Source organism: Nerophis lumbriciformis, linkage group LG18 (assembly GCF_033978685.3).
Source record: "Nerophis lumbriciformis linkage group LG18, RoL_Nlum_v2.1, whole genome shotgun sequence".
Lineage (NCBI taxonomy): Eukaryota > Metazoa > Chordata > Actinopteri > Syngnathiformes > Syngnathidae > Nerophis > Nerophis lumbriciformis.
In genome coordinates this window covers 41,157,501-41,185,000 of record NC_084565.2, presented here as the reverse complement: position 1 = coordinate 41,185,000, position 27,500 = coordinate 41,157,501, and the positions used below count along the sequence as shown (strand labels likewise).

The 27,500-nt window shown below is 38.2% G+C and overlaps 1 protein-coding gene across 1 annotated transcript in view; it reads left to right on the top strand.

Annotated features, from left to right (window-relative positions):
- nme7 (NME/NM23 family member 7) overlaps positions 1 to 27,500 on the top strand; it is a 105,738-nt gene that overhangs the window by 64,978 nt on the left and 13,260 nt on the right. Inside the window, exons 8-10 of the mRNA XM_061978420.2 lie at positions 256 to 320; positions 7,683 to 7,751; positions 7,848 to 7,949. Of these exons, the coding sequence (XP_061834404.1) occupies positions 256 to 320; positions 7,683 to 7,751; positions 7,848 to 7,949 (236 nt within the window). The remainder of the gene's footprint in view (positions 1 to 255; positions 321 to 7,682; positions 7,752 to 7,847; positions 7,950 to 27,500) is intronic.

Below are 27,500 nucleotides of genomic sequence, written 5' to 3'. Positions count from 1 at the left end.
GTTTTCAACTTACGTGAAGTGTTTTGCCAAGAGGATTATGTTTAGTATGTACATTTTCAGGACGTACTTGTTCTATTTTTGGCCCAGTTGAGACAATGCAAAGAATCTGAAGTTGTCTTTATTTTTAAGTTATTATGCCATGATTTTACCAGTCCGGCCCACTTGGGAATAGATATTCCTTCATGTGGCCCTTGAGCTAAAATGAGTTTGACACCCCTGTTCATCATTTTATACACGCGTGTGCTTCGTTCGCAGGCCTCACCGGCAAGATCCTCAACTCCATCGCTGCCGCAGGGTTCCACATCTCAGCCTTGGAAATGGTAAACATAAAACTCATAAAACTATAGGAACATGTAACGAACCTGAATCCGTACCAGAACGCTGGTTCTTGTTTAAAAGCATTTTGCACAAACACACACACCGCATATTGTCAAGTTTAAGATTGCTGAACGCCCGTTATATACAGTAGGATTGTAGCCCTTCATGCTAGTAAACAAATCCCTGCTATTTGTGGGGGTTGCGTTCCGAGACCCCTGCGAATAACACTCATAAAGGACGGACCCATAACGATCCCTAAAAATGTATATTTTTAATGCTCTAAACCAGGGGTGCTCACACTTTTTCTGCAGGCGAGCTACTTTTCAATTGATCAAGTCGTGGGGATCTACCTCATTCATATATATCATTTATATTTACTTATTTATGAAATATATGTTTTTGTTAATAAGTTAAAGGTGTTTAATGATAATGCAAGCATGTTTAACACATATAGTTAATATTGTTAATAAATTAAAGGTGTTTAATGATAATGCAATCATGTTTAATACATATAGTTAATATTGTTAATAAATTAAAGGTGTTTAATGAAAATACAAGTATGTTTAATACATATAGTTAATATTAACAAGTTAAAGGTGTTTAAAGATAATGCAAGCATGTTTAATACATATAGTTAATATTAACAAGTTAAAGGTGTTTAAAGATAATGCAAGCATGTTTAATACATATAGTTAATATTAACAAGTTAAAGGTGTTTAAAGATAATGCAAGTATGTTTAATACATATAGTTAATATTAACAAGTTAAAGGTGTTTAAAGATAATACAAGCATGTTTAATACATATAGTTAATATTGTTAACAAGTTAAAGGTGTTTAATGATAATACAAGCATGTTTAACACATATTGTTAATAAATTAAAGGTCTTTAATGATAATACAAGTATGTTTAATACATATAGTTAATATTGTTAACAAGTTAAAGGTGTTTAAAGATAATGCAAGCATGTTTAATACATATAGTTAATATTATTAACAAGTTAAAGGTGTTTAAAGATAATACAAGCATGTTTAACACATATAGTAGACCTACTCAGTGGCCTAGTGGTTAGAGTGTCCGCCCTGAGATCGGTAGGTTGTGAGTTCAAACCCCGGCCGAGTCATACCAAAGACTATAAAAATGGAACCCATTACCGCCCTGCTTGGCACTCAGCATCAAGGGTTGGAATTGGGGGTTAAATCACCAAAAATGATTCCCGGGCGCGGCACCGCTGCTGCCCACTGCTCCCCTCACCTCCCAGGGGGTGAACAAGGGGATGGGTCAAATGCAGAGGACAAATTTCACCACACCTAGTGTTTGTGTGACAATCATTGGTACTTTAATCTTAATCTTTAATATAGTTAATATTGTTAACAAGTTAAAGGTGTTTAATGATAATACAAGCATGTTTAACACATATAGTTAATATTGTTAATAAGTAAAAGGTGTTTAAAGATAATACAGGCATGTTTAACACATATAGATTCCTTTCTTTCATGAAGACAAGAATATAAGTTGGTGTATTACCTGATTCTGATGACTTGCATTGATTGGAATCAGACAGTGGTGATGATAACGTCCGCATTTTCGAATGGAGGAGAAAAAAGTCCTCCTTTCTGTCCAATACCACATGAAAGTGGTTGGTTTTTGGCATCTTATTTGTCCAGCTTCCGTACTCCTTTGTATGCACTTTACAAGAAATACATTGTCGGCAAACTCCGTAGCTTGCTCGCTTGTGCACGCCAGCTTTCTGAGACTCGTTTTGTTAGCGCAACTGTGCAACTGTGCAGTCGCGGTCTTTGGAGTTTTGACGACAGGTACGGCGCCAGAGTCTGTTGAAATAAAGTGTTTCTCGCCTTCCAGTCGGTAATTTTAATGAGCTGGCAGCAGCCAGCGTCATCTCAGAAGACCCTCGGGTGCCGTGAATGTCAATCAAGTGACGAAAGTGACGTCATAGTGAAGATTTATGATCGCTCATTTTTAGGACTATTTTTTTAATGCCTGGCTGGTGATCGACTGACACACCCTCCGAGATCGACCGGTAGCTCGCGATCGACGTAATGAGCACCCCTGCTCTAAACCACAGGTGTCAAACTCAAGGCCCGAATGCCAGATCTGGCCTGCCACATCATTTCAAAAGCCTGGAAATGTGTCAAAAAAGAAAAAAATTACACGTACTACATGCAGCTCCATTACGTGGATGGCGAGCTAGCGGTGGATGGTGGAGGGTGTGTCAGTCCAACGCCAGCCAGGCATTAAAAAAAAATAGAGCTAAAAATGATGGATCATCAATCTTCACCAAGACGTCACTTTGGTCATTTGATTGACATTCACGCATACTTGCCAACCCTCCCGGATTTTCCGGGAGACTCCCGAAATTCAGCGCCTCTCCCGAAAACCTCCCGGGACAAATTTTCTGCCGATAATCTCCCGAAATTCAGGCGGAGCTGGAGGCCACGCCCCCTCCAGCTCCATGCGGACCTGAGTCCGCTTTCCCACAATATAAAGAACGTCTACAGTAAAGCAGTCCGTCTGCCGTAAACAGCAATGTTGTGACACTCTTAAACAGGACAATACTGCCATCTAGTGCATTTGATGAAAGCACTTTTGTGCGTGCCACACAGCAATGCATCATCAGAGAGGGTGTTCAGCATGGTTAGAAAGATAGTGACAGAGAATAGAACAAGGATGGACAATTCAACCCTTAACTCAACAATGAGTAGATGAGTGTTATGTGTAAATAAATGAACACTGAAATTCAAGTATTTCTTTTATTTATATATATATATATATATATATATATATATATATATCCATCCATCCATCCATCCATTTACTACCGCTTATTCCCTTCGGGGTCGCGGGGATATATATATATATATATATATATATATATATATATATATATATATATATGAAATACTTGACTTGGTGAATTCTAGCTGTAAATATACTCCTCCCCTCTTAACCACGCCCCCAACAACGCCCCCCCCCCCCCCCCCCCCCCCCCCCCCCCCGCACCCACCCCCCACCCCCCACCTCCCGAAATTGGAGGTCTCAAGGTTGGCAAGTATGCATTCACGGCACCCGAGGGTCTTGTGAGATGACGCTGCCAGATCATTATTAAGAAAAAATGACCGACAGGAAGGCCAGAAACACTTTTTATTTCAACAGACTCTCGCGCCGTACCTCTAAAGACCGACTGCACAGTTCCTGTCTTCACAATAAAAGTGCTGCTTCATCCTGCCTGCGCTAACAAAATAAGAGTCTCAGAAAGATAGCAAGCTACGGAGTTTGCCGCTAATGTATTTTACGTAAAGTGTATAAAAAGGAGTATGGAAGCTGGACAAATAAGATGTCAAAAAGCAAGCACTTTCATGTGGTATTGGACAGAAAGGAGGACTTTTTTTTCTCCTCCATTTGAAAATGTGGAGGTTATCATCACTACTGTCTGATTCCAATCTATGCAAGTCATCACAATCATACCAACTTATATTCTTGTCTTCATGAAAAACATGCTTGTATTATCATTAAACACCTTTCACTTGTTAACATCTCTTTCATAAATAAATAGATAAAATTATATATATGGATGAGGTTTGATTGATTGATTGATTGATTGAAACTTGTATTAGTAGATTGCACAGTACAGTACATATTCCGTACAATTGACCACTAAATGGTAACACCCCAATCCAATACGTTTTTCAACTTGTTTAAGTCGGGGTCCACGTTAATCAATTCATAGTAGGTAGAACCCCTCTTCTTGGTCAATTGAAAAGTAGCTCGCCTGCAGAAAAAGTGTGGCCACCCCTAGAAATACTGGCTTATGTAACGTTGTTGGATAATCCAAACTGCCTTTTTCTATAACAATGATTGGATAATTGTTGTCAAAGTCAAAGACAGAATAAGCATGTTTTGGCCCATGTTGACAACTCAAGTAGTGTACCATTTTATATATATATGTATATTGTTGCGTTTGGACCAGTTGTTCCTCCCAGGGAATTCAAGTCACAAGTCGCTCCCAAGCTCTTTACGACACTTAAAGCTGAGTTGAAAAACCACCAGAGACAGAATAGGTATTTTGTAATATATTTGCAAAGCTTTGCATATATGTACATTTGAGACCAGTCCAGCATAGAACATTCAATTGCGCCGCTAAGATGGTCTGTCTCCCCCGACCAAAACCCCTCTCTTCCTCCCCCTCTGGCAGTCATGTCTCTCTAACCAAAACAAATGCTTATTATCTCTCTCTAACATTCCTCACTTCAAGGTTAAGCACACAGTTTTGCAGACAACCAAAAGACCACATTTGGAAGAAAAACACTAGCTGTTTTGTAATATGATTATGAAATAAAAGAAGTAACACTTAAATTCGGATATATGTAAATATCTGCCTCCGACAATATATATATATATATATATATATATATATATATATATATATATATATATATATATGTGTGTTTATTTGAAATAGGGACAGATACAGAAACATAGATATCTGAAACAGTTATCCAGTGTATGCATCATAGTGTTTGTAGCCAAAGCTCATTTACAACACTTGTCCCCAACAACAACAACACAGATCTAACATCATTAGAATAGGAAAATAAAAAGAATGAGGCAAAGAGAAGTCGATAATAGTAATAATACAGACAAAGTGCAATCTAGATAAAAGCCAATAATAATAATAACACAGACAAAGTGCAAACTAGATAAGAACCAATTAGTAAAAATTAGTAAAAACTAAACATGGGAACACGATTGTTGCTCAACTAACCTACTTAGTGGCCTAGTGGTTAGAGCAGGGGTCGGCAACCCGCGGCTCTTAGCGCCGCCCTAGTGGCTCTCTGGAGCTTTTTAAAAAATGTATGAAAAATGGAAAAAGATGAGGGGGAAAAAAAAATTTTTTTTGTTTTAATATGGTTTATGTAGGAGGACAAACATGACACAAGCCTCCCTAATTGTTACAAAGCACACTGTTTATATTAAACATGCTTCACTGATTCGAGTATTTGGCGAGCGCCGTTTTGTCCTAGTAATTTTGCCGGTCCTTGAACTCACCGTAGTTAGTCTACATGTATGACTTTCTCCGACTTTCTAGGACGTGTTTTATGCCAATTCTTTTTCTGTCTCATTTTGTCCACCAAACTTTTAACGTTGTGCATGAAAGGTGAGTTTTGTTGACGTTATTGACTCGTGTGGAGTGCTAATCAGACATATTTGGTCACTGCATGACTGCAAGCTAATCGATGCTAACATGCTATTCAGGCTAGCTATATGTACATATTGCATCATTATGCCTCATTTGTAGCTATATTTGAGCTCATTTAGTTTCCTTTAAGTCCTCTTAATTCAATTTATATCTCAAGACACACTATCTGTATGTAATATGGCTTTTAATTTTTGCGGCTCCAGACAGATTTGTTTTTGTATTTTTGGTCCAATATGGCTCTTTCAACATTTTGGGTTGCCGACCCCTGGGTTAGAGTGTCCGCCGTGAGTTCAAACCCCGGCCGAGTCATACCAAAGACTATAAAAAATGGGAGCCATTACCTCCCTGCTTGCCACTCAGTATCAAGGGTTGGAATTGGGGGTTAAATCACCAAAAATTATTGCCGGGCGCGGCCACCGCTGCAGCCCACTGCTCCCCTCACCTCACAGGGGGTGATCAAGGGTGATGGGTAAAATGCAGAGAATAATTTCGCCACACCTAGTGTGTGTGTGTGTGTGACAATAATTCGTACTTTAACTTTATTTTTTAGCCACAATTTTGTTTGTTTTTTGAAAGTGACAAGTGCAGGTATTAGAGATGCGCGGTTTGCGGGCACAACCGCGGAGTCCGCGGATTATCCGCGGATCGGGCGGATGAAATTAAAAAAAATTAGATTTTATCCGCGGGTCGGGTCGGGCGGTTGAAATAAAAAAAAATTAGATTTTAAATAGATTCAGGCGGGTGGCAGTTAAACCAATTCGGAAATATATATACATAGTTAAATGTTGTTACCCACATACGAAAAACGAGCAGGCACCTGCAGCATATGCCACAACAGAAGAAGAAAAAAAAAAGAGATGGACACTTTTACGGAGCGGAGAAGGGACGCCTCGCCGGGGCCCGGGACCGAGGCCCCTTCCCCCGAGAGGGCCCCACCGGGAGCCGTAGCTGAGGCGATTCGCGAGAAGGGCCCGACGCACGTCCAGGGTCACCACCGCACCGACACCCCGCCTCGTCCGCCTTCGCCGCGGCCGGCGTCACGCGCAGCAGGTAAGCAGCTTACCTGCCCGCCACCCCCGTGGCCGGGGGCTCGTAACAGGGGTCACTCCGCGCGCTCCGCCCGCGCAGCTTACCTGCCCGCCACCCCTGTTGCCGGGGGCGCGTAACAGGGGTCACTCCGCGCGCAGTGCGCTCACGAAAGGGGTGGGGCTCACCCTGGTTGATATAGACAGCAGGACGGTGGCCATGGAAGTTGGAACCCGCTAAGGAGTGTGTAACAACCCACCTGCCGAATCAACTAGCCCTGAAAATGGATGGCGCTGGAGCGTCGGGCCCATACCCGGCCGTCGCCGGCAGCGAGACGCGCTTGGAGGTGCGCTCAGCGCGGCTCCCATATGATTGCGCACTGGTGTGCGTCTGGGTCGTGACAGCGTGGCACGCGAATGTCTGTGCTGCATTGGATCAGTCTCCTTTCTTTAACAGGCAAACGCTTTATAACCTCACTAATGCCTTGCATCGTCTATATTAGATATATAACAATGGGCGGGTGCGGTTCTGATCAAATGTTAGATCGGGTGGATGGCGGATGGTTGACGACTTTCTGATGCGGTTGCGGATGAAATAATTGCCTATCCGTGCATCTCTAGCAGGTATACATTTCAAAGTGTCAGGTAGAGAGGTCCATAGTTGTGCTCCTTTTTATAGAAAAGGCAGTCTGGGCAAAAGATGTTCTACGGAATGGAACGCAACAGTTGCCTTTTGACGTTGCTCAGGTGGTAGATCTGGTACCACATACCATATTAAACATATACAACATTTGAACGGAGTAGTAGTGATTATGCTTCCAAGTTGTGGAAGGCCCCTTCCTAAGCAAGGTCCATAAAGGCCTGCTTGGAGGAGTTTGGTGCGGAAGAAGTGCAACAGGCAGTGAAGTCGGCCGCCACAAATGGACAAAAGTGTGTCACTTCATTAGTGTGACCGTAGTATTACTGTCGCCTGAGTCGGAGCACGTCGGGCACAGACTGCAGTCAAGCAAGCAGCTGCCAGTGATCCATGCAAGTTTTATTGGAATTATGATAATGGAATCCTTCTAATTCCAGGCACGCACTCGTGCCGCCAAATGTGTATTTTCTATTTCACACTCCCAGTTCAATGTGGACCGAGCCAACGCGGAGGAGTTCTACGAAGTCTACAAAGGTGTCGTGCTAGAATACACGGTGAGTATTATTTGTCAATGAAAAGTTGGAAGTCGCATCTGTGTGTGCGCACATTCCACCTGCCGTCATATTTAGAGTTGATTGACACCCCAACAGGACATGGTGACCGAGCTCTCTCTGGGACCCTGCATGGTCCTGGAGATCCACGGCGCTGACGTAGCCAAGGCCTTCAGGGAGTTCTGCGGGCCCGCCGATCCGGTGAGTTCGCGTTCTTGCAGCCAAGTTGTGTGAGAAGCCGACTTTCACGGAACCTTCAAATAATGCTAAGGCGTGTCGGCAACACATTCCTGCGAGGATGCTGGGGAAAGGCTTTGCATGTGACCAAATGGCCATGTAATCATGTGATCTGTGACCGTGCACGGCTCACATGACACACAACAGCGTATGTCAGATTTATGTATGTGTTAGTTCTTTTTTTTTTAACACCTGACACACCCACACGCATACTTGCAATAAATCATGAATACAAACCAACGTCATAAAACACATGCAATGGGAAATGTCTGCAAATACCAAGGCTGCAATCATAAGGCTGCAGTTATCAGGTTTCCCCCTTAATGAAATCAAACGTGGCCCACCGCCATGGCAAAATATTAACCGCCACACCTTAAAAAACTTTTTTATGTATAAACAAATTAAAGTAACTTCTAAGGGCCATTAAAGTGCACCTTGCAAAAAAAATTGTTTTCTTTTCTTTTTTAAACTCCACAGTAGAGATGCGCGGATAGGCAATTATTTCATCCGCAACCGCATCACAAATGTCGTCATCCATCCGCCATTCACCCGAACCAACATTTTATCAAAACCACACCCGCCCGCACCCACCCGTTGTTATATATCTAATATAGACGATGCAAGGCATTAGTGAGGTTATAAAGCTTTTGCCTGTTAAAGAAAGGAGACTGATCCAATGCAGCAGAGACGTTCAATGCGTGCCACGCATTTGTCATGTCTGTGTAATCATGTTTTGTTTTAAGTCATGTTTTGTTTAGTTATAGGACTCTTTAGTTTCTGTCTTTTCACTCGCTTGTCTTGTTTCCATGATTACCCCATTAGTTTCACCTGTTCCACGTTTGGACTCAGTGTGCACTCTTGATTGTCACCATAGCAACCCATTAGTTTTCACCTGTCACGTCACGCACCTGTTTCACGTCTTGAGTCACGCACCTGTTTTCGTTAATCATGTCTGTAGTATTTAAGTTCAGTGTTTTTCAGTTTGTCTTTCTGACGACCTCACCACATTTATGCTCGACACATTTCTAACTCCTTTTCATGTCCATCGTTCACGCTGCTCCTTTTTTGTCCATGCCAAGTAAGTTTTCTTTATTCAAGCCATAGTTTGCAAGTTTTGTTTAATTGTTCATAGTTTCTGCCAATGTGCAAGTTTTGTGTTTATAGTCTAGTTTTGTACCTCCGCCCCTGTGCGCGCTTTTCGTTTATTCCTTTTTTGATCATTTAAGTAAATCATGTACCTACATTCCCGTCTCGCCCGTGCCAACTTTCTGTTGCATCCCGTAAAAGCAAACACCCAAGATCAAGTCATGACAGCATTAATATATCTTGGCCACGCATTAGTGGCTAAGAGATATTAATGCGTGATAATATTATTTATCATTATTATAATATTATTGTCATTTCCATTAAGAAAGTGTTGACTATTGTTGCCAATGCCCTCAGATCAGGAGTGCGTTCCTCACACTTTGTGTGCGCAGTTGCAGCAAGCAGAACGATGCTTTTAAGAAGTTAAAAAAATGTTTTAGAAAGACTAGGCCTATATTTTCGTTAGGTAAAAAAAATGTTCTGAATTTATTTCAATGAATATTAACTTGTTAACGTTATAATGCTCAAATAGGGACGAGGGCGGGGTGCACAGTGAAACAGTGAACAATTTCGCGACAAAGATGAACCTTTATTGATTGATCTGCAGCCATGACAAAATATCAGACAATCTCCATTGTCAACGACAGGCAGGAAAATAAAGATAAACACATAGCCTATGTTCTAGGCATAGGCTCATACGTTTTTAAGTTGAAATAAAAAAAAATTAAAAAAATGTGCCTCATAAGCCTTAGGCTGTCAATCACGCGCACAAACTTAAATTATACAATAACATATGTATGTCATCTCTATTTAAACAAAAATAAATTAAATAAATAATAATAAATTACCTGCAACTTATTGGCCAAGGCAAAAAGCTGAAGGGGGGAAATCAAACCCATCAGACTGCACTTTATCATCAAACTTGAATTATAATGAAAATAGACGGTCGCGACAAACAAAGCAGGCTAAATATCCTTACATTGTCGCCAATCGGAGATGCGCTTCACTTGAAAGCGTGGCCAAATAATTATTCACACGTAGTAGTATATCTCCAATAGAAAAAAAACACAATAAACAACGCAATTGCCTTAATTCCTTTGCATTGTAGTGCGCCCAAACAACACGTAACCATCAAAATTATTCAGCTGACCGAACTCAATATAGGTTAGACATGGGCTTATTTGGTATAGCCTATAGGTAACGTAGACTAATTCGTTTAACATATCCAACCGTATGTCTACTTACTTTTTTTCTGTTAGCACTATGCAGGAATAAAATGGCATCTACAGTGCCAGGATTCATGCGAGAGCGCCTGGCCTCTAAAATGCGCCCTGCTGCGCTGAAGGAGCGCTCACTTGCGCCACTTGTTGCTGGGACGCGGTGCCTGATGAATAATTGACTGTTTCAAAGAGTGCTGCTCGTTTTTCGTATGTGGGTAACAACATTTAACTATGTATATATATTTCCGAATTGGTTCAACCGCCAACCGCCCGCATCTATTTAAAATCTATTTTTACCCGCCCGACCCGCGGTTTATCCGCGGACTCCGCGGTTGTGTCCGCAAACCGCGCATCTCTACTGCAGTGATTCCCTCCCTCTTTCCACATTTGTCCGTTGTCTTTTCGCGACTCATATTGAGTTAGAAAAATTGGACAAAGCTTGTCAAAAGGCGAAAAAAAACACAAAAAGGCCCACACTGAAGCGCTGAAAAGTGACTACACTGCAAAAAGTCAGTGTTCAAAAACAAGAAAAAAAAAATGCAAAAATTTGGGGTATTTTATTTGAACTTAGCAAAATTATCTGCCAATAGAACAAGAAAATACGGCTTGTCAAAACTTTCCGAAACAAGCAAAATTAGCTAACCTCGATGAACCCAAAAATACCTTTCAAAATAAGAATATTATCACTAATAACAAGTGCACTTTTCTAGGTAGAAAAAAAAATTAGACCATTTTGCTCAATATGTTGAAAAATATTCTTAAATGTGTCAGAGTTTGTAGGTGCCGAACCCCAAGATGCAGAGAAGGCGGAAGGCATTGTGCAAGAAAACATGATTTAATTAAACACTAAGGCAAAACAACAAACAAAAGGGTAATAACAAAAGGCGCGCACAAGGCGGAGAACAAACTTGGTTATGAACTAAAGTAGCACAGAGGCTAACTTTGGACAAGAAACAAAAACACTTACTGTGACACGAAGGAACTAGGACATGAGCAGAGTGAAACAAAAGTAGACAGAGCTACAACGACAAATGTTAAGGCAGGTAGTAATGACAATGACAATGACAATCAATAATCCAGCAGTGACTGGAGGGTAGGGCAGGTATAAATAGCAGCTGGCTGATTGACACCAGGTGTGGCCAGGTGCCAATCAGCCACAGCTGAGGGGACACAGCACTCAGGGAGAAACAGGAAACAGAACCAAAACAAGAGCGCTGACAGGAAATACTATACACACAGAGGAAAAACTAAAACACAACCAAACTATCAGGGGCAAGCCTGACAAAATGAAGTAAATGCTAGTGCCATTATCTTGACATAATGATATTACATTTCTTGAAACCAGCAAACTTATACTAAAAACTAATTTATTGTTCTTAATGGAAAGGCAACAAGGCGAGCACTTGTTACTCTCGGGGTCTCCTAGCCGCTCAGGCAAATAATATGGTCTAAAGATGCATTTTTCCATCGATAACATGACATCATCGCGCCAAGTGCGTACAACATTACATTACACTTTACCACAAATTTAGGTATCAATCCGATACCAAGTAGTTACAGGATCATACATTGGTCATATTCAAAGTCCTCATGTGTCCAGGGACGTATTTACTGACTTTATAAACATAATATGAATGTAAAAAAAATTTAAAAAATTTGTGATGCTAAAAAATATCGATGTAAGCATAGTAGTATCGACTAGATACGCTCTTGTACTTGGTATCAATGGTATCCATGGCGTTTGTTTACATTGTGACGCCGGTGAGCTATTGTATCCTCCTACGGTGTGTAGTGAAGCATGTTTACCTATTCCTCGTCCTCCAGTGATAATGTTACGTGTAAGGAACTTACGCTATTTGTCGCCATGGAGGCGAGGATTAGTGATTTAAAAGTAGCTACACTCCTCAGCCTTCCCGGTAAGGTCTATTCAGGTGTACTGGAGAGGAGGCTACGCCGGATAGTCCAACCTCGGATTCAGGAGGAACAGTGTGGTTTTCGTCCTGGTCGTGGAACTGTGGACCAGCTCTATACTCTCGGCAGGGTCCTTGAGGGTGCATGGGAGTTTGCCCAACCAGTCTACATGTGTTTTGTGGACTTGGAGAAGGCTTTCGACCGTGTCTCTCGGGAAGTCCTGTGGGGAGTGCTCAGAGAGTATGGGGTATCGGACTGTCTGATTGTGGCAGTCCGCTCCCTGTATGATCAGTGCCAGAGCTTGGTCCGCATTGCCGGCAGTAAGTCGGACACGTTTCCAGTGAGGGTTGGACTCTGCCAAGGCTGCCCTTTGTCACCCATTCTGTTCATAACTTTTATGGACAGAATTTCTAGGCGCAGTCAAGGCGTTGAGGGGATCTGGTTTGGTGGCTGCAGGATTAGGTCTCTGCTTTTTGCAGATGATGTGGTCCTGATGGCTTCATCTGGCCAGGATCTTCAGCTCTCGCTGGATCGGTTCGCAGCCGAGTGTGAAGCGACTGGGATGAGAATCAGCACCTCCAAGTCCGAATCCATGGTTCTCGCCCGGAAAAGGGTGGAGTGCCATCTCCGGGTTGGGGAGGAGATCTTGCCCCAAGTGGAGGAGTTCAAGTACCTCGGAGTCTTGTTCACGAGTGAGGGAAGAGTGGATCGTGAGATCGACAGGCGGATCGGTGCGGCGTCTTCAGTAATGCGGACGCTGTATCGATCCGTTGTGGTGAAGAAGGAGCTGAGCCGGAAGGCAAAGCTCTCAATTTACCGGTCGATCTACGTTCCCATCCTCACCTATGGTCATGAGCTTTGGGTTATGACCGAAAGGACAAGATCACGGGTACAAGCGGCCAAAATGAGTTTCCTCCGCCGGGTGGCGGGGCTCTCCCTTAGAGATAGGGTGAGAAGCTCTGCCATCCGGGGGGAGCTCAAAGTAAAGCCGCTGCTCCTCCACATCGAGAGGAGCCAGATGAGGTGGTTCGGGCATCTGGTCAGGATGCCACCCGAACGCCTCCCTAGGGAGGTGTTTAGGGCACGTCCGACCGGTAGGAGGCCGCGGGGAAGACCCAGGACACGTTGGGAAGACTGTCTCCCGGCTGGCCTGGGAACGCCTCGGGGTCCCACAGGAAGAGCTGGACGAAGTGGCTGGGGAGAGGGAAGTCTGGGCTTCCCTGCTTAGGCTGCTGCCCCCGCGACCCGACCTCGGATAAGCGGAAGAAGATGGATGGATGGATGGATGGAGAAGTAGCTAAAACACTGCGGATGGATGTTAGCCGCTAGCAAGCCATGTCTTAAAGCAGCTCTTCCTGAGGGTGTTTCAGTGTTATAACTTCACCTTTATCTTTACTTTTTACACCAAAATGCGTCCATTCTCCCTTTTCTGTCTACACACTGTGTCTGCTTGTAAGTACTCTGTGTGTGTGCGCTGCCCAACATGCTCCTCTGCTCGTAAAACCAGCAATGTCACGACGGGACTGGTACTTTTCAAACAGAGTATAGTACTGTTTTTGATTCATTAGTACCTTGATACCGTACAAAAGTAATATATAACATGGATGGATAGATGGAAATAACTACATCATGAAATAATACTACATTTTTAATCAAATGAGCAGAATATTGAGTTTTAGGGGCTGTAGACGGGCAGACTATATCACGTGTGTGTGTGTGTGTGTTACTGGATGGTGCAGGTGCGTGACGTGAAACCTAATGGATGCGACGCCGGAGCTCTGTTGCCATGGCGACAAGGGGGGGGACGAGCTCCGCGGGTGAAGCGTGACTCAGCTGAGTCGTTTGTATAATCACAAACAGTTCAGCAGGTTTACTTTGTGTGTTTAGCGACGCTTTTGTCTCTACCCACGATTACGACTATTGTCATGCGGCTGCCCTCATGGCGCCGCCGGCGACCTAATGCCGCCACAAGCGGCGTGATTAATTAGCTAATGATTTCCAGGTCACCTGACCCCCACATCCTGCTCTTTGTTGCCAAAATAACGATGTCCTGTCGAACACGCCGCCGTTCGACTCAATACTCGCCTCGTCCATTATTATCTTCTAGATAACGTCCGTGTGTGGGCGGGGCCAATCAAAGGATCCAATCAAAGTCAGTCTACAGTGTTTTCAGGCCAGAGCAATCAATCAGAGAGTGACATGAGTCACAGTACTGTCGCTTCTCCTTGTTCCCCTTACCTCACAAAACACGAGGTGATTGCGACACATTGGGAGTGGCGCGACCCGGCCAGGGGTCACCAACAGGACGCTTGCGGCGGCGTGCGCTCCGGACGTCACCGAGGTCACCGTGTCCATTTGTAATTGTTTATTCTCACAATGGACTATTGAATAATCGATAAAACTACACATGACTGGACAGCTGTCAGGCCGAATAATCAAGACAGACTCTGCCCCGCCCCCTTTTGTCTTATTGATTGATCAGCTGGTGCAGTCACTGACCATGACGTGTTGTCCTGCTGTTTCCAACAGAGGCTTGTTTGCTCTTTCCCCCCCCCCAAGTCAGAACCACACCGGAGAAATAGTCCGTGCCAGGGTCAAACTGTGGCCATCATAAAAACATTTTTAACTGTCACACAAAGTTCAGTTAGTTAGCATACCGGTACTTGCCAACCCTCCCGGATTTTCCGGGAGACTCCCGAAATTCAGCGCCTTTCCCGAAAACCTCCCGGGACAAATTTTCTCTCGAAAATCTCCCCCAATTTTAGTGGGATTTTTTAAAAACTGTCATGACCCATTGCTGAAAAAATAATAATGAATCGAAATCAATGTTATGAATTATTGACCTATTTTAGGCTCCAGTTATTTCACATCAAATATTCCCCTTTGGAATATATTTTGGGGAAAATGGTGCATATTTTGTGTGTCTGCTCTAAAGTGTATAAAACAAACAAAACAAGCCATAAAAGAATAATAAAAACTTATAATTGACAGACAGTTCTGAAGTTCATCTAGAGAATTAAGCGTTGAAAGTAAAACTTTTTTTTTTTTTAAATCGCAAGTTATTTTTAACACTTTTATGAGTTAGGGCCCTTTTGGAACCTCAACAATTTTAGTGTTGTTTTTAAAAAAAAACTGTCATGACCCATTGCTCAAAAAATAATAATGAATCGAAATCAATGTTATGAATTATTGACCTATTTAAGGCTCCAGTTATTTTTTTTACAAAAAGGGCATAAAACATTAAAATTAAAATTAAAATATACCTGTATAACGACCGATAGACCTGAAGTTGATCTAGAGATTTAAGCATTGAATAAAAAGAATGAAAAAAGTCAAATTTCTTTTGACTTATTTTTAACATTTTTATGACTGAGAACCCTCGGGGTCCCTGGGACTAAACTTGAGGGGAGCCCTAAAGGTGAAAAATATATTATATTTTATATATACATACACATATATATATATATATATATATATATATATATATATATATATATATATATATATATATATATATATATATATATATATATATATATATATATATATATATATATATATATATAATATAATATATTTAATATAATATATGGGACTAAACTTGAGGGGAGCCCTAAAGGTGAAAAATATATTATATTTTATATATATATATATATATATATATATATATATATATATATATATATATATATGTATTTATATATGTATTTATATATATAAACAACACTAAAATTGTTGAGGTTCCAAAAGGGCCCTAACTCATAAAAGTGTTAAAAATAACTTGCGATTTAAAAAAAAAAAAAAAAGTTTTACTTTCAACGCTTAATTCTCTAGATCAACTTCAGAACTGTCTGTCAATTATAAGTTTTTATTATTCTTTTATGGGTTGTTTTGTTTGTTTTATACACTTTAGAGCAGACACACAAAATATGCACCATTTTCCCCAAAATATATTCTAAAGGGGAATATTTGATGTGAAATAACTGGAGCCTTAAATAGGTCAATAATTCATAATATTAATTTCGATTCATTATTATTTTTTGAGCAATGGGTCATATATATATATACATTTATAATCGCCTTATGGTATTATTACTCAATTTCCGATGCATTTGATCAATAATTTTTTTATGTACAACTTAATTTAGCTTTCTTTGAAATGATCAATCAAGTAAAGGTGACATGCAGATATATATATTTTTTAATTTATTTAAGAAATTAATTTTGTAGTTCCGTATATAATGTAATGTTTGACATGATCAGATAATATCTTTTTTTAAATTGAAAGAACAAATGTATTTAGTAAAAAAAAAAAAAATTAAAAGGATTTTTGACACACATTTTCAAGGCCTTCGTGGGCCAACATAAAATGAAGTGGCGGGCCAGATGTGGCCCCTGGCCTTGGGTTTGACACCTGTGCTGGAGATCAACTGCACGTCTATCCGTCAAGCACAAGTTTTTATTTTCTGAGCAATGACCGTTTTAAAGTAACAAACTGCCTGCTTTGCTGCTTGGTGCACTGCAGAAAGTGAAATCTAAGTAAGATGAAATATCTCAAATAAGGGTGATATTTGCTTATTTTCTGTCTGATAAGATCATTCTTCTCACTAAGCAGATTTTACGTTAGAGTGTTTTACTTATTTTAAGGGTTTAGGTCAGTGGTTCTTAACCTTGTTGGAGGTACCGAACCAAATTCAACAAAAAGTAGTATGTTTTTTTTACTGGTGCACAAAATGAACCGTGCATGAAATCACCTTGTTCAAAGAACAAAACCAACACAGTGCATGAATTCACAACAAATTACACACCTTACGCACATTACCATGAATTGATTAACGTGGACCCCTTAAACACGTTGAAAAACTTATTGGGGTGTTACCATTGAGTGGTCAATTGCAGAGGTGGGTAGTAACGCGCTACATTTACTCCGTTACATCTACTTGAGTAACTTTTGGGATAAATTGTACTTCTAAGAGTAGTTTTAATGCAACGTACTTTTACTTTTACTTGAGTATATTTATAGAGAAGAAACGCTACTTTTACTCCGCTACTTTCATCTACATTCAGCTCGCTACTCGCTACTAATTGTTATCGATCTGTTAATGCACGCTTTGTTTGTTTTGGTCTGTCAGACAGACCTTCATAGTGCCTGCGTTTCAACAAATACAGTCACTGGTGACGTTCACTCCGTTCCACCAATCAGATGCAGTCACTGGTGACGTTGGACCAATCAAACAGAGCCAGGCGGTCACATGACCTGACTTAAACAAGTTGAAAAACGTATTCGGGTGTTACCATTTAGTGGTCAATTGTACGGAATATATACTGTACTGTGCAATCTAATAATACAAGTTCCAATCAATCAATCAAAAGTGTGAAGGAAAAAAGATCCTTTTTTTATTTCAACCGTACATCCCATCAAAAGCCTAAAGACTGACTGCACAGTTCCTGTCTTCACAATAAAAGTGCCGCTCCATCGCGCCTGCGCTTTCAAAATAAGAGTCTCCGAAAGCCAGCGCAAACAAGCTAGCAAGCTACGGAGTTTGCCGCCAATGTATTTCTTGTAAAGTGTATAAAAACGAATATGGAAGCTGGACAAATAAGATACCAAAAACCAACCACTTTCATGTGGTATTAGACAGAAAGGAGGAACTTTTTTTCTCCTCCATTTGAAAACGAGGACGTTATCATCACTACTGTCTGATTCCAATCAATGCAAGTCATCACAATCAGGTAATACACCAACTTATATTCTTGTCTTCATGAAAGAAAGGAATCTAAAAGGGTTAAACATGCATGTATATTCATTAAAACACCTTTAACATGTAAACAAAAACGGTAAAATAAATAAATATAAATTATATACTGTATATATCAATGTATGTATATATATATGTGTGTGTGTGTATATATATATATATGTGTGTGTGTGTGTGTGTATATATATATATACATTATGTGTATGTGTATATATATGTGTGTGTGTGTGTGTGTGTGTGTGTGTGTGTGTATATATATATATATATATGTGTGTGTGTATATATATATATATATGTGTGTGTGTATATATATATATATATATATATATATATATATATATATGATATGTGTGTGTATGTTACTCATCAGTTACTCAGTACTTGAGTAGTTTTTTCACAACATACTTTTTACTTTTACTCAAGTAAATATTTGGGTGACTACTCCTTACTTTTACTTGAGTAATAAATCTCTAAAGTAACAGTACTCTTACTTGAGTACAATTTCTGGCTACTCTACCCACCTCTGGTCCTAAATGATCTCAGTAAGATATTACAGCTTGTAGCTGAGATTTGATGACCTATATTGAGTAAAACATGCTTGAAACTAGAATATCAAGTGTTGCAAAGCTGTGTCATCAACACTCACAAGTATAAAACTACTTTTTTAAAGTCATCATTTCTTATTTCAAGCATGAACAAAAAAAAATCATGGCTTTGACACAATTGTGTCTCATAATTAAAACGGATGACAGCCAAATGGACTTTGCTGTTTTATTTTCAATGAAACAATAGAAAATAGGTACTCATATAGTAGTACAGTTGGCACAGTACAGTAAACTGACAATTAATATTTAAACATTTCTAACAATTTTGAACAGAAATAGTTCATGCCCATTCAGATAAATTCCTCAAAATTACAATTAAAAAGATTTTGGCCGGGGGCGGGGCTGTATATATGTGCACTAATTGACTGAAAGAGCACGCACTTGATGCGATGATGTCATGTTATCCATGGAAAAATGCATTTTTAGATCATATGATTTGCCTGAGCGGCTAGGAGACCCCGAGAGTAACAAGCGCTTGCCTTTCCATTAAGAACAATAAATTAGTTTTTAGTATAAGTTTGCTGGTTTCAAGAAATGTAATATCATTATGTCAAGATAATGGCGCTAGCATTTACTTCATTTAAGAATATTTTTCAACATATTGAGCAAAAAGGTCTCTTTTTTTTTTTTTTCTACCAAGAAAAGTGCACTTGTTATTAATGAGAATATACTTATTTTAAGGTATTTTTGGGTTCATTAAGGTTAGCTAATTAGGGCCCGCATGGCCCATTGCATAAGGACTCCCAAAGGGAGTCCTTATGCAATGGGACATAAGGACCTATTGAATTTGTAAGGTTTTTTATAATTGTACATCCTCGGGCAAAAATCAACAGGAAGTTGGCAATTCCCCCTTCAAGACAAAAAAGTACTAAAAAAAGTCACTTTTGCCTCTTTGAGCTGTAATTTGACCACCATGCTTCAAAACTCACCAAACTGAACGCACACATCAGGACTAGCAAAAATTGTGATCTAATAAAAAAACCCAACCCCAAATCTCAAAATTGTGCTGTAGCGCAATTTTTTAATAAAACGCAAAAAAAACTGCTCCTCGGAAGAAAAAAATGACAAAACTGCCTGTAACTCCCACTGGGAAGGTCGGAGAGACATGAAACAAAAACCTCTTTGTAGGTCTCACTTAGACCTACATTTCATAAATTGACAACCCCCAGCAAAAATCAACAGGAAGTTTGCTATTCCCCCTTCAAAACAACATTTTTTGTTAAAACCCGTCACCTTCCTTCAAAATCTATCTCCTCTGAGCGCGTTTGTCGTTTCGCCTTCAAACTAACACAGGTGAGAGATAAAACCCTTGTGATTAAAAGTATAGATGGGATTTTTAATACCTGCTCCGGTTTTGATTTTATGACCCTTCAAAGACCCGCTTCACTCATGCTGCTGCGCTGCTGTTTTTTTAAGATGGCTGCTCAAAAGCAGGAAGCACCAACATGCCCACACAATGCAGACAAGGTAGGTACACTAGACAAAAGTCTTGGGACACTTCAGACTAAAAGTAGACAAAAGTATTGGGACACTTATGACGAAAACTGAACAAAAGTATTGGTACACTTAGGACTAGCACCTGCCAAATACGCGGGCCCGACCAATGCTGCTTGCAGCTTTAATTATTATTCTTTTTTCTTCCGCACCCACAATAAACTGCAATTTGACCCACTTAACATGCTTCAAAACTCACCATATTTGACCCACACATCAGGACCTGTGAAAATTGCCTTTTTTTTAAAAAACCGAACCACAAAACTCAAAATTGCGCTCTAGCGCCCCCTAGGAAAAAAAAAACTAGACTGCCTGTAACTCCCACTAGGAAGGTCGGAGAGACATGAAACCTCTATGTAGGTCTGACTTACACCTACCTTTCATAATTGTACATCCTCGGGCAAAAATCAACAGGAAGTTGGCAATTCCCCCTTCAAGACAAAAAAGTACTAAAAAAAAGTCACTTTTGCCTCTTTGAGCTGTAATTTGACCCCCTTAACATGCTTCAAAACTCACCAAACTGAACGCACACATCAGGACTAGCAAAAGTTGTGATCTAATAAAAAAACCTAACCCCAAATCTCAAAATTGTGCTCTAGCGCAATTTTTTAATAAAACGCAAAAAAAACTGCTCCTCGGAAGATAAAAATGACAAAACTGCCTGTAACTCCCACTGGGAAGGTCGGAGAGACATGAAACAAAAACCTCTATGTAGGTCTCACTTAGACCTACATTTCATAAATTGACAACCCCCAGCAAAAATCAACAGGAAGTTTGCTATTCCCCCTTCAAAACAATTTTTTTGTAAAAACCGGTCACCTTCCTTCAAAAACGATCTCCTCTGAGCGCGTTTGTCGTTTCGCCTTCAAACTAACACAGGAGAGAGATTAAACCCTTGTGTATAAAATAACAGCGTTTTAATACCTCCTCCGGTTTTGATTTTATGACCTTTCAAAGACCCGTTGCGCTGATGCTGCTGCGCTGCTGTTTTTTTAAGATGGCTGCTTAAAAGCAGGAAGCACCAACGTGCCCACACAATGCAGACAAGGTAGGTACACTAGACAAAAGTCTTGGGACACTTCAGACTAAAAGTAGACAAAAGTATTGGGACACTTATGACTATCACTGGACAAAAGTATTGGGACATTTAGGACTAGCACCTGCCAAATACGCGGGCCCGACCAATGCTGCTTGCAGCTTTAATTTTACTTGTTTTGGAAAGTCTTGACAAGCCAAATTTTCTTGTTCTATTGGCAGATAATTTTGCTTAGTTCAAGTAAAATACTCCTCATTTTTGTAATTTTTTTTCTTGTTTTTGAACACTGACTTTTTGCAGTGTATTGTTAGTGCAACATTTTCTTGTTACACTCCACCTGTTTGCTTGTTATGTTTTTGTATAGTATTTTGTAAAGTATTTTTAAGATGTGTGGCTAAATGCAGAATTGAAACAACCTTCTTAACTGACATTGTGTATTATGTGTGCATGATGTCATCACCACCAGTCAGCGCAATCTAATTAAACCTATGGCAGGAAGGTCACTCACGAGGAAGACACACCATTACACAACCATCACCACCACACACCTAACATGATTACACCGCCTCTTCTACCGCCACACACTCCATCTCCTTGTCTGTCCTTGCAAGCCCACATCCAAATACTTGCTCCTTTGTTTTTCTTCAGTCAGCCATGCCCTAAAGTTCATGTCCTGTCAAAGGGTGGCTATCAAGTTTCATACTGTACATACTCATACTGACCTCTGTCAAGATGCACAATCATTGATGGTGCTAACATTACATTTTCACATCATGCTGGGTTAGCAACACTAGCATAGCTATGTGAGCTACATGTTAACATTGAATTTTAACATCATGCTAAGTTAATAACACTAGCATAGCAATGTGAGCTACATGCTAACATTACATTTTAACATCATGCTAGGGTAGCAACACTAGCATAGCAATGTGAGCTACATGCTAACATTACATTTTAACATCATGCTAGGTTAGCAACACTAGCATAGCAATGTGAGCTACATGCTAACATTACATTTTAACATCATGTTAAGCTAGTAACACTAGCATAGCAATGTGAGCTACATGCTAACATTACATTTTAACATCATGCTAAGTTAGCAACACTAGCAAAGCTATGTGAGCTACATGCTAACATGACATTTTAACATCATGCTAGGTTAGCAACACTAGCAAAGCAATGTGAGTTACATGCTAACATTACATTTTAACATCATGATAGGTTAGCAATACTAGCATCACCATGTGAGCTACATGCTAACATTACATTTTAACATTATGCTAGGTTAGCAATACTAGTATAGCTATGTGAGCTACATGCTAACATTACATTTTAACATCATTCTATGGTAGCAACACTAGCATAGCTATGTGAGCTACATGCTAACATTACATTTTAACATGTTAAGCTAGTAACACTAGCATAGCAATGTGAGCTACATGTTAACATTGAATTTTAACATCATGCTAGGTTAGCAATACTAGCATAACTATGTGAGCTACATGCTAACATTACATTTTAACATCATGCTAAGTTAGCAACACTAGCAAAGCTATGTGAGCTAAATGCTAACATTACATTTTAACATCATGCTAGGTTAGCAACACTAGCATAGCAATGTGAGCTACATGCTAACATTACATTTTAACATCATGCTAGGTTAGTAACACTAGCATAGCTATGTGAGCTACATGCTAACATTACATTTTAACATCATGGTAAGTTAGTAACACTAGCATAGCAATGTGAGCTACATGCTAACATTACATTTTAACAACATGCTAGGTTAGCAACACTAGCATAACTATGTGAGCTACATGCTAACATTACATTTTAACATGCTAAGTTAGCAACACTAGCATAGCAATGTGAGCTACATGCTAACATGACATTTTAACATCATGCTAAGTTAGCAACACTAGCACAGCTATGTGAGATTTATGCTAACATTACATTTTAACATAATGCTAGGTTAGCAACACTAGCATAGCAATGTGAGCTACATGCTAACATTACATTCCAACATCATGCTAGGTTAGCAACACTAGCATAGCAATGTGAGCTACATGCTAACATTACATTTTAACATCATGCTAAGTTAGCAACACTAGCAAAGCAACGTGAGCTACATGCTAACATGACATTTTAACATCATGCTAGGTTAGCAACACTAGCATAGCAATGTGAGCTACATGCTAACATGACATTTTAACATCATGCTAAGTTAGCAACACTAGCACAGCTATGTGAGCTTTATGCTAACATTACATTTTAACATCATGCTAAGTTAGCAACACTAGCACAGCTATGTGCGCTTTATGCTAACATTATATTTTAACATAATGCTAGGTTAGCAATACTAGTATAGCTATGTGAGCTACATGCTAACATTACATTTTAACATGATTGGTTGCAAACACTAGCATTGCAATGTGAGCTACATGCTAACATTACATTTTAACATCATGCTAGGTTAGCAATACTAGTATAGCTATGTGAGCTACATGCAAACATTACATTTTAACATAATCCTAAGTTAGCAACACCAGCATAGCAACGTGAGCTACATGCTAACATGACATTTTAACATCATGCTAGGTTAGCAACACTAGCAAAGCAATGTGAGCTACATGCTAACATGACATTTTAACATCATGCTAAGTTAGCAACACTAGGAAAGCTGTGTGAGCTACATGCTAACGTTACATTTTAACATCATGCTAGGTTAGGAACCCAAACATGGCTATGTAAGCTACATGCTAACATAACATCGTGCTAGGTTAGCAATAGTAGTATAGCTATGTGAGCTATCCTAGGGTCAGTGGTGGCATCATGTCCATGAGGAAGTATATTTTTCCTTTATGACGACATAAAGACACAATAAAAAAAAAAAAAAAAAGCAAACTTGTTGAGTATCTCTTTGAAAAGTGCTGCAAACAAGTGATAAAGATGATATCCATCCATTTTATACCGCTTGTCCCTTTTGGGGTCCATAAAGACATTTTACTGTCAGAACATCAATAGAAACTAGAGATGTCCGATAATGGCTTTTTTGCCGAAATCCGATATCCCGATATCGTCCAACTCTTAATTACCGATTTCGATATCAAGCGATACCGATATATACAGTGGTGGAATGAACACATTATTATGCCTAATTTTGTTGTGATGCCCCGCTGGATGCATTAAACAATGTAACAAGATTTTCCAAAATAAATCAACTCAAGTTATGGAAAAAAATGCCAACATGCCATATTCAGATTAGGGTTAGGGTTAGGGTTAGGGTTAAGATTAGGGTTAGGGTTAGGGTTAGGGTAACATTTAAAAAAAAAAAGTTAAGTTAAAAAAAGTTTTAAAAAAGTTAAAAAAGTTTAAAAAAGTTAAAAAATTTAAAAATATTTAAAAATTTAAATTTTTTTAAAAAAAAATTAAATTTTTTTAAAAAAGGTAAATTTTTACAAAAATTAAAAAAAAATTTTTTTAAAAATTAAAAGAAAATTAAAAAAATTTAAAAAATTTTTTTTTTTTAATTAAAATTTTTTTTAAAAAATTAAAAAATTTAAATTTTTTTAAAAAAATTAAAAAAATTAAAAAAAATTTAAAAAAATTTAAAACATTTTAAAAAAATTTAAAAAAATTTAAAAAAAATTAAAAAAAATTAAAAAAAATTAAAGAAAAATGTTTTAAGTTAAAACATGATTTTCAAGGTAAAAAATAATTTTCAAGGTAAAAAATAATTTTCAAGGTAAATTTTTTTTTTCAAGGTAAAAAATGATTTTCAAGGTACAAAAAAATTTTCAAGGTAAAAATTTTTTTTCAAGGTAAAAAATGATTTTCAAGGTACAAAAAAATTGCCAACATGCCATATTTATTATTGATTTTTATTGATGGTGCTAACATTACAGTTTAACATCATGCTAGGTTAGCAACAATAGCATAGCAATGTGAGCTACATGCTAACATTACATTTTAACATCATGCTAGGTTAGCAACACTAGCAAAGCAATGTGAGCTACACGCTAACATGACATTTTAACATCATGCTAAGTTAGCAACACTAGCAAAGCAATGTGAGCTACATGCTAACATGACATTTTAACATCATGCTAAGTTAGCAACACTAGCAAAGCAACGTGAGCTACATGCTAACATGACATTTTAACATCATGCTAGGTTAGCAACACTAGCATAGCTATGTGAGCTACATGCTAACATTACATTTTAACATCATGCTAGGTTAGGAACCCAAACATGGCTATGTAAGCTACATGCTAACATAACATCGTGCTAGGTTAGCAATAGTAGTATAGCTATGTGAGCTATCCTAGGGTCAGTGGTGGCATCATGTCCATGAGGAAGTATATTTTTCCTTTATGACGACATAGACACAATTAAAAAAAAAAAAAAGCAAACTTGTTGAGTATCTCTTTGAAAAGTGCTGCAAACAAGTGATAAAGATGATATCCATCCATTTTATACCGCTTGTCCCTTTTGGGGTCCATAAAGACATTTTACTGTCAGAACATCAATAGAAACTAGAGATGTCCGATAATGGCTTTTTTGCCGAAATCCGATATCCCGATATCGTCCAACTCTTAATTACCGATTCCGATATCAAGCGATACTGATATATACAGTGGTGGAATGAACACATTATTATGCCTAATTTTGTTGTGATTCCCCGCTGGATGCATTAAACAATGTAACAAGATTTTCCAAAATAAATCAACTCAAGTTATGGAAAAAAATGCCAACATGCCATATTCAGATTAGGGTTAGGGTTAGGGTTAGGGTTAAGATTAGGGTTAGGGTTAGGGTTAGGGTAACATTTTAAAAAAAAAAGTTAAGTTAAAAAAAGTTTTAAAAAAGTTAAAAAAGTTTAAAAAAGTTAAAAAATTTAAAAATATTTAAAAATTTTAATTTTTTTTTTAAAAAATTAAAAATTTTTAAAAAAAGGTAAAATTTTTACAAAAATTAAAAAAAAAATTTTTTTTAATTAAAAGAAAATTAAAAAAATTAAAAAAAATTTTTTTTTTTTATTAAAATTTTTTTTTAAAAATTTAAAAATTTAAATTTTTTTAAAAAAATTAAAAAAATTAAAAAAAATTAAAAAAAATTTAAAATTTTTTTAAAAATTTAAAAAAAAATTAAAAAAATTTAAAAAAAATGTTTTAAGTTAAAACATGATTTTCAAGGTAAAAAATAATTTTCAAGGTAAAAAATAATTTTCAAGGTAAATTTTTTTTTTCAAGGTAAAAAATGATTTTCAAGGTACAAAAAAATTTTCAAGGTAAAAATTTTTTTTCAAGGTAAAAAATGATTTTCAAGGTACAAAAAAATTGCCAACATGCCATATTTATTATTGATTTTTATTGATGGTGCTAACATTACAGTTTAACATCATGCTAGGTTAGCAACAATAGCATAGCAATGTGAGCTACATGCTAACATTACATTTTAACATCATGCTAGGTTAGCAACACTAGCATAGCAATGTGAGCTACATGCTAACATGACATTTTAACATCATGCTGGGTTAGTAACACTAGCATCGCAATGTGAGCTACATGCTAACATTACATTTTCACATTATGCTAGGTTAGCAACACTAGCATAGCAATGTGAGCTACATGCTAACATTACATTTTAACATCATGCTAGGTTAGCAATACTAGTATAGCTATGTGAGCTACATGCTAACATTACATTTTAACATCATGCTAGGTTAGCAATACTAGCATAGCAATGTGAGCTACATGCTAACATTAAATTTTAACATCATGCTAGGTTAGCAACACTAGCATAGCCATGTGAGCTACATGCTAACATTACATTTTCACACCGCTTGTCCCTTTTGGGGTCCATAAAGACATTTTACTGTCAGAACATCAATAGAAACTAGAGATGTCCGATAATGGCTTTTTTGCCGAAATCCGATATCCCGATATCGTCCAACTCTTAATTACCGATTCCGATATCAAGCGATACCGATATATACAGTGGTGGAATGAACACATTATTATGCCTAATTTTGTTGTGATTCCCCGCTGGATGCATTAAACAATGTAACAAGATTTTCGAAAATAAATCAACTCAAGTTATGGAAAAAAATGCCAACATGCCATATTCAGATTAGGGTTAGGGTTAGGGTTAGGGTTAAGATTAGGGTTAGGGTTAGGGTTAGGGTAACATTTAAAAAAAAAAAGTTAAGTTAAAAAAAGTTTAAAAAAAGTTAAAAAAGTTAAAAAATTTAAAAAATTTAAAAATATTTAAAAATTTAAAAATGTTTTAAAAAAATTTAAAAAAATTTAAAAAAAGTTACAATTTTTACAAAAATTAAAAAAATTTTTTTTTTTAATTTAAAAAAATTAAAAGAAAATTAAAAAAATTTAAAAAATTTTTTT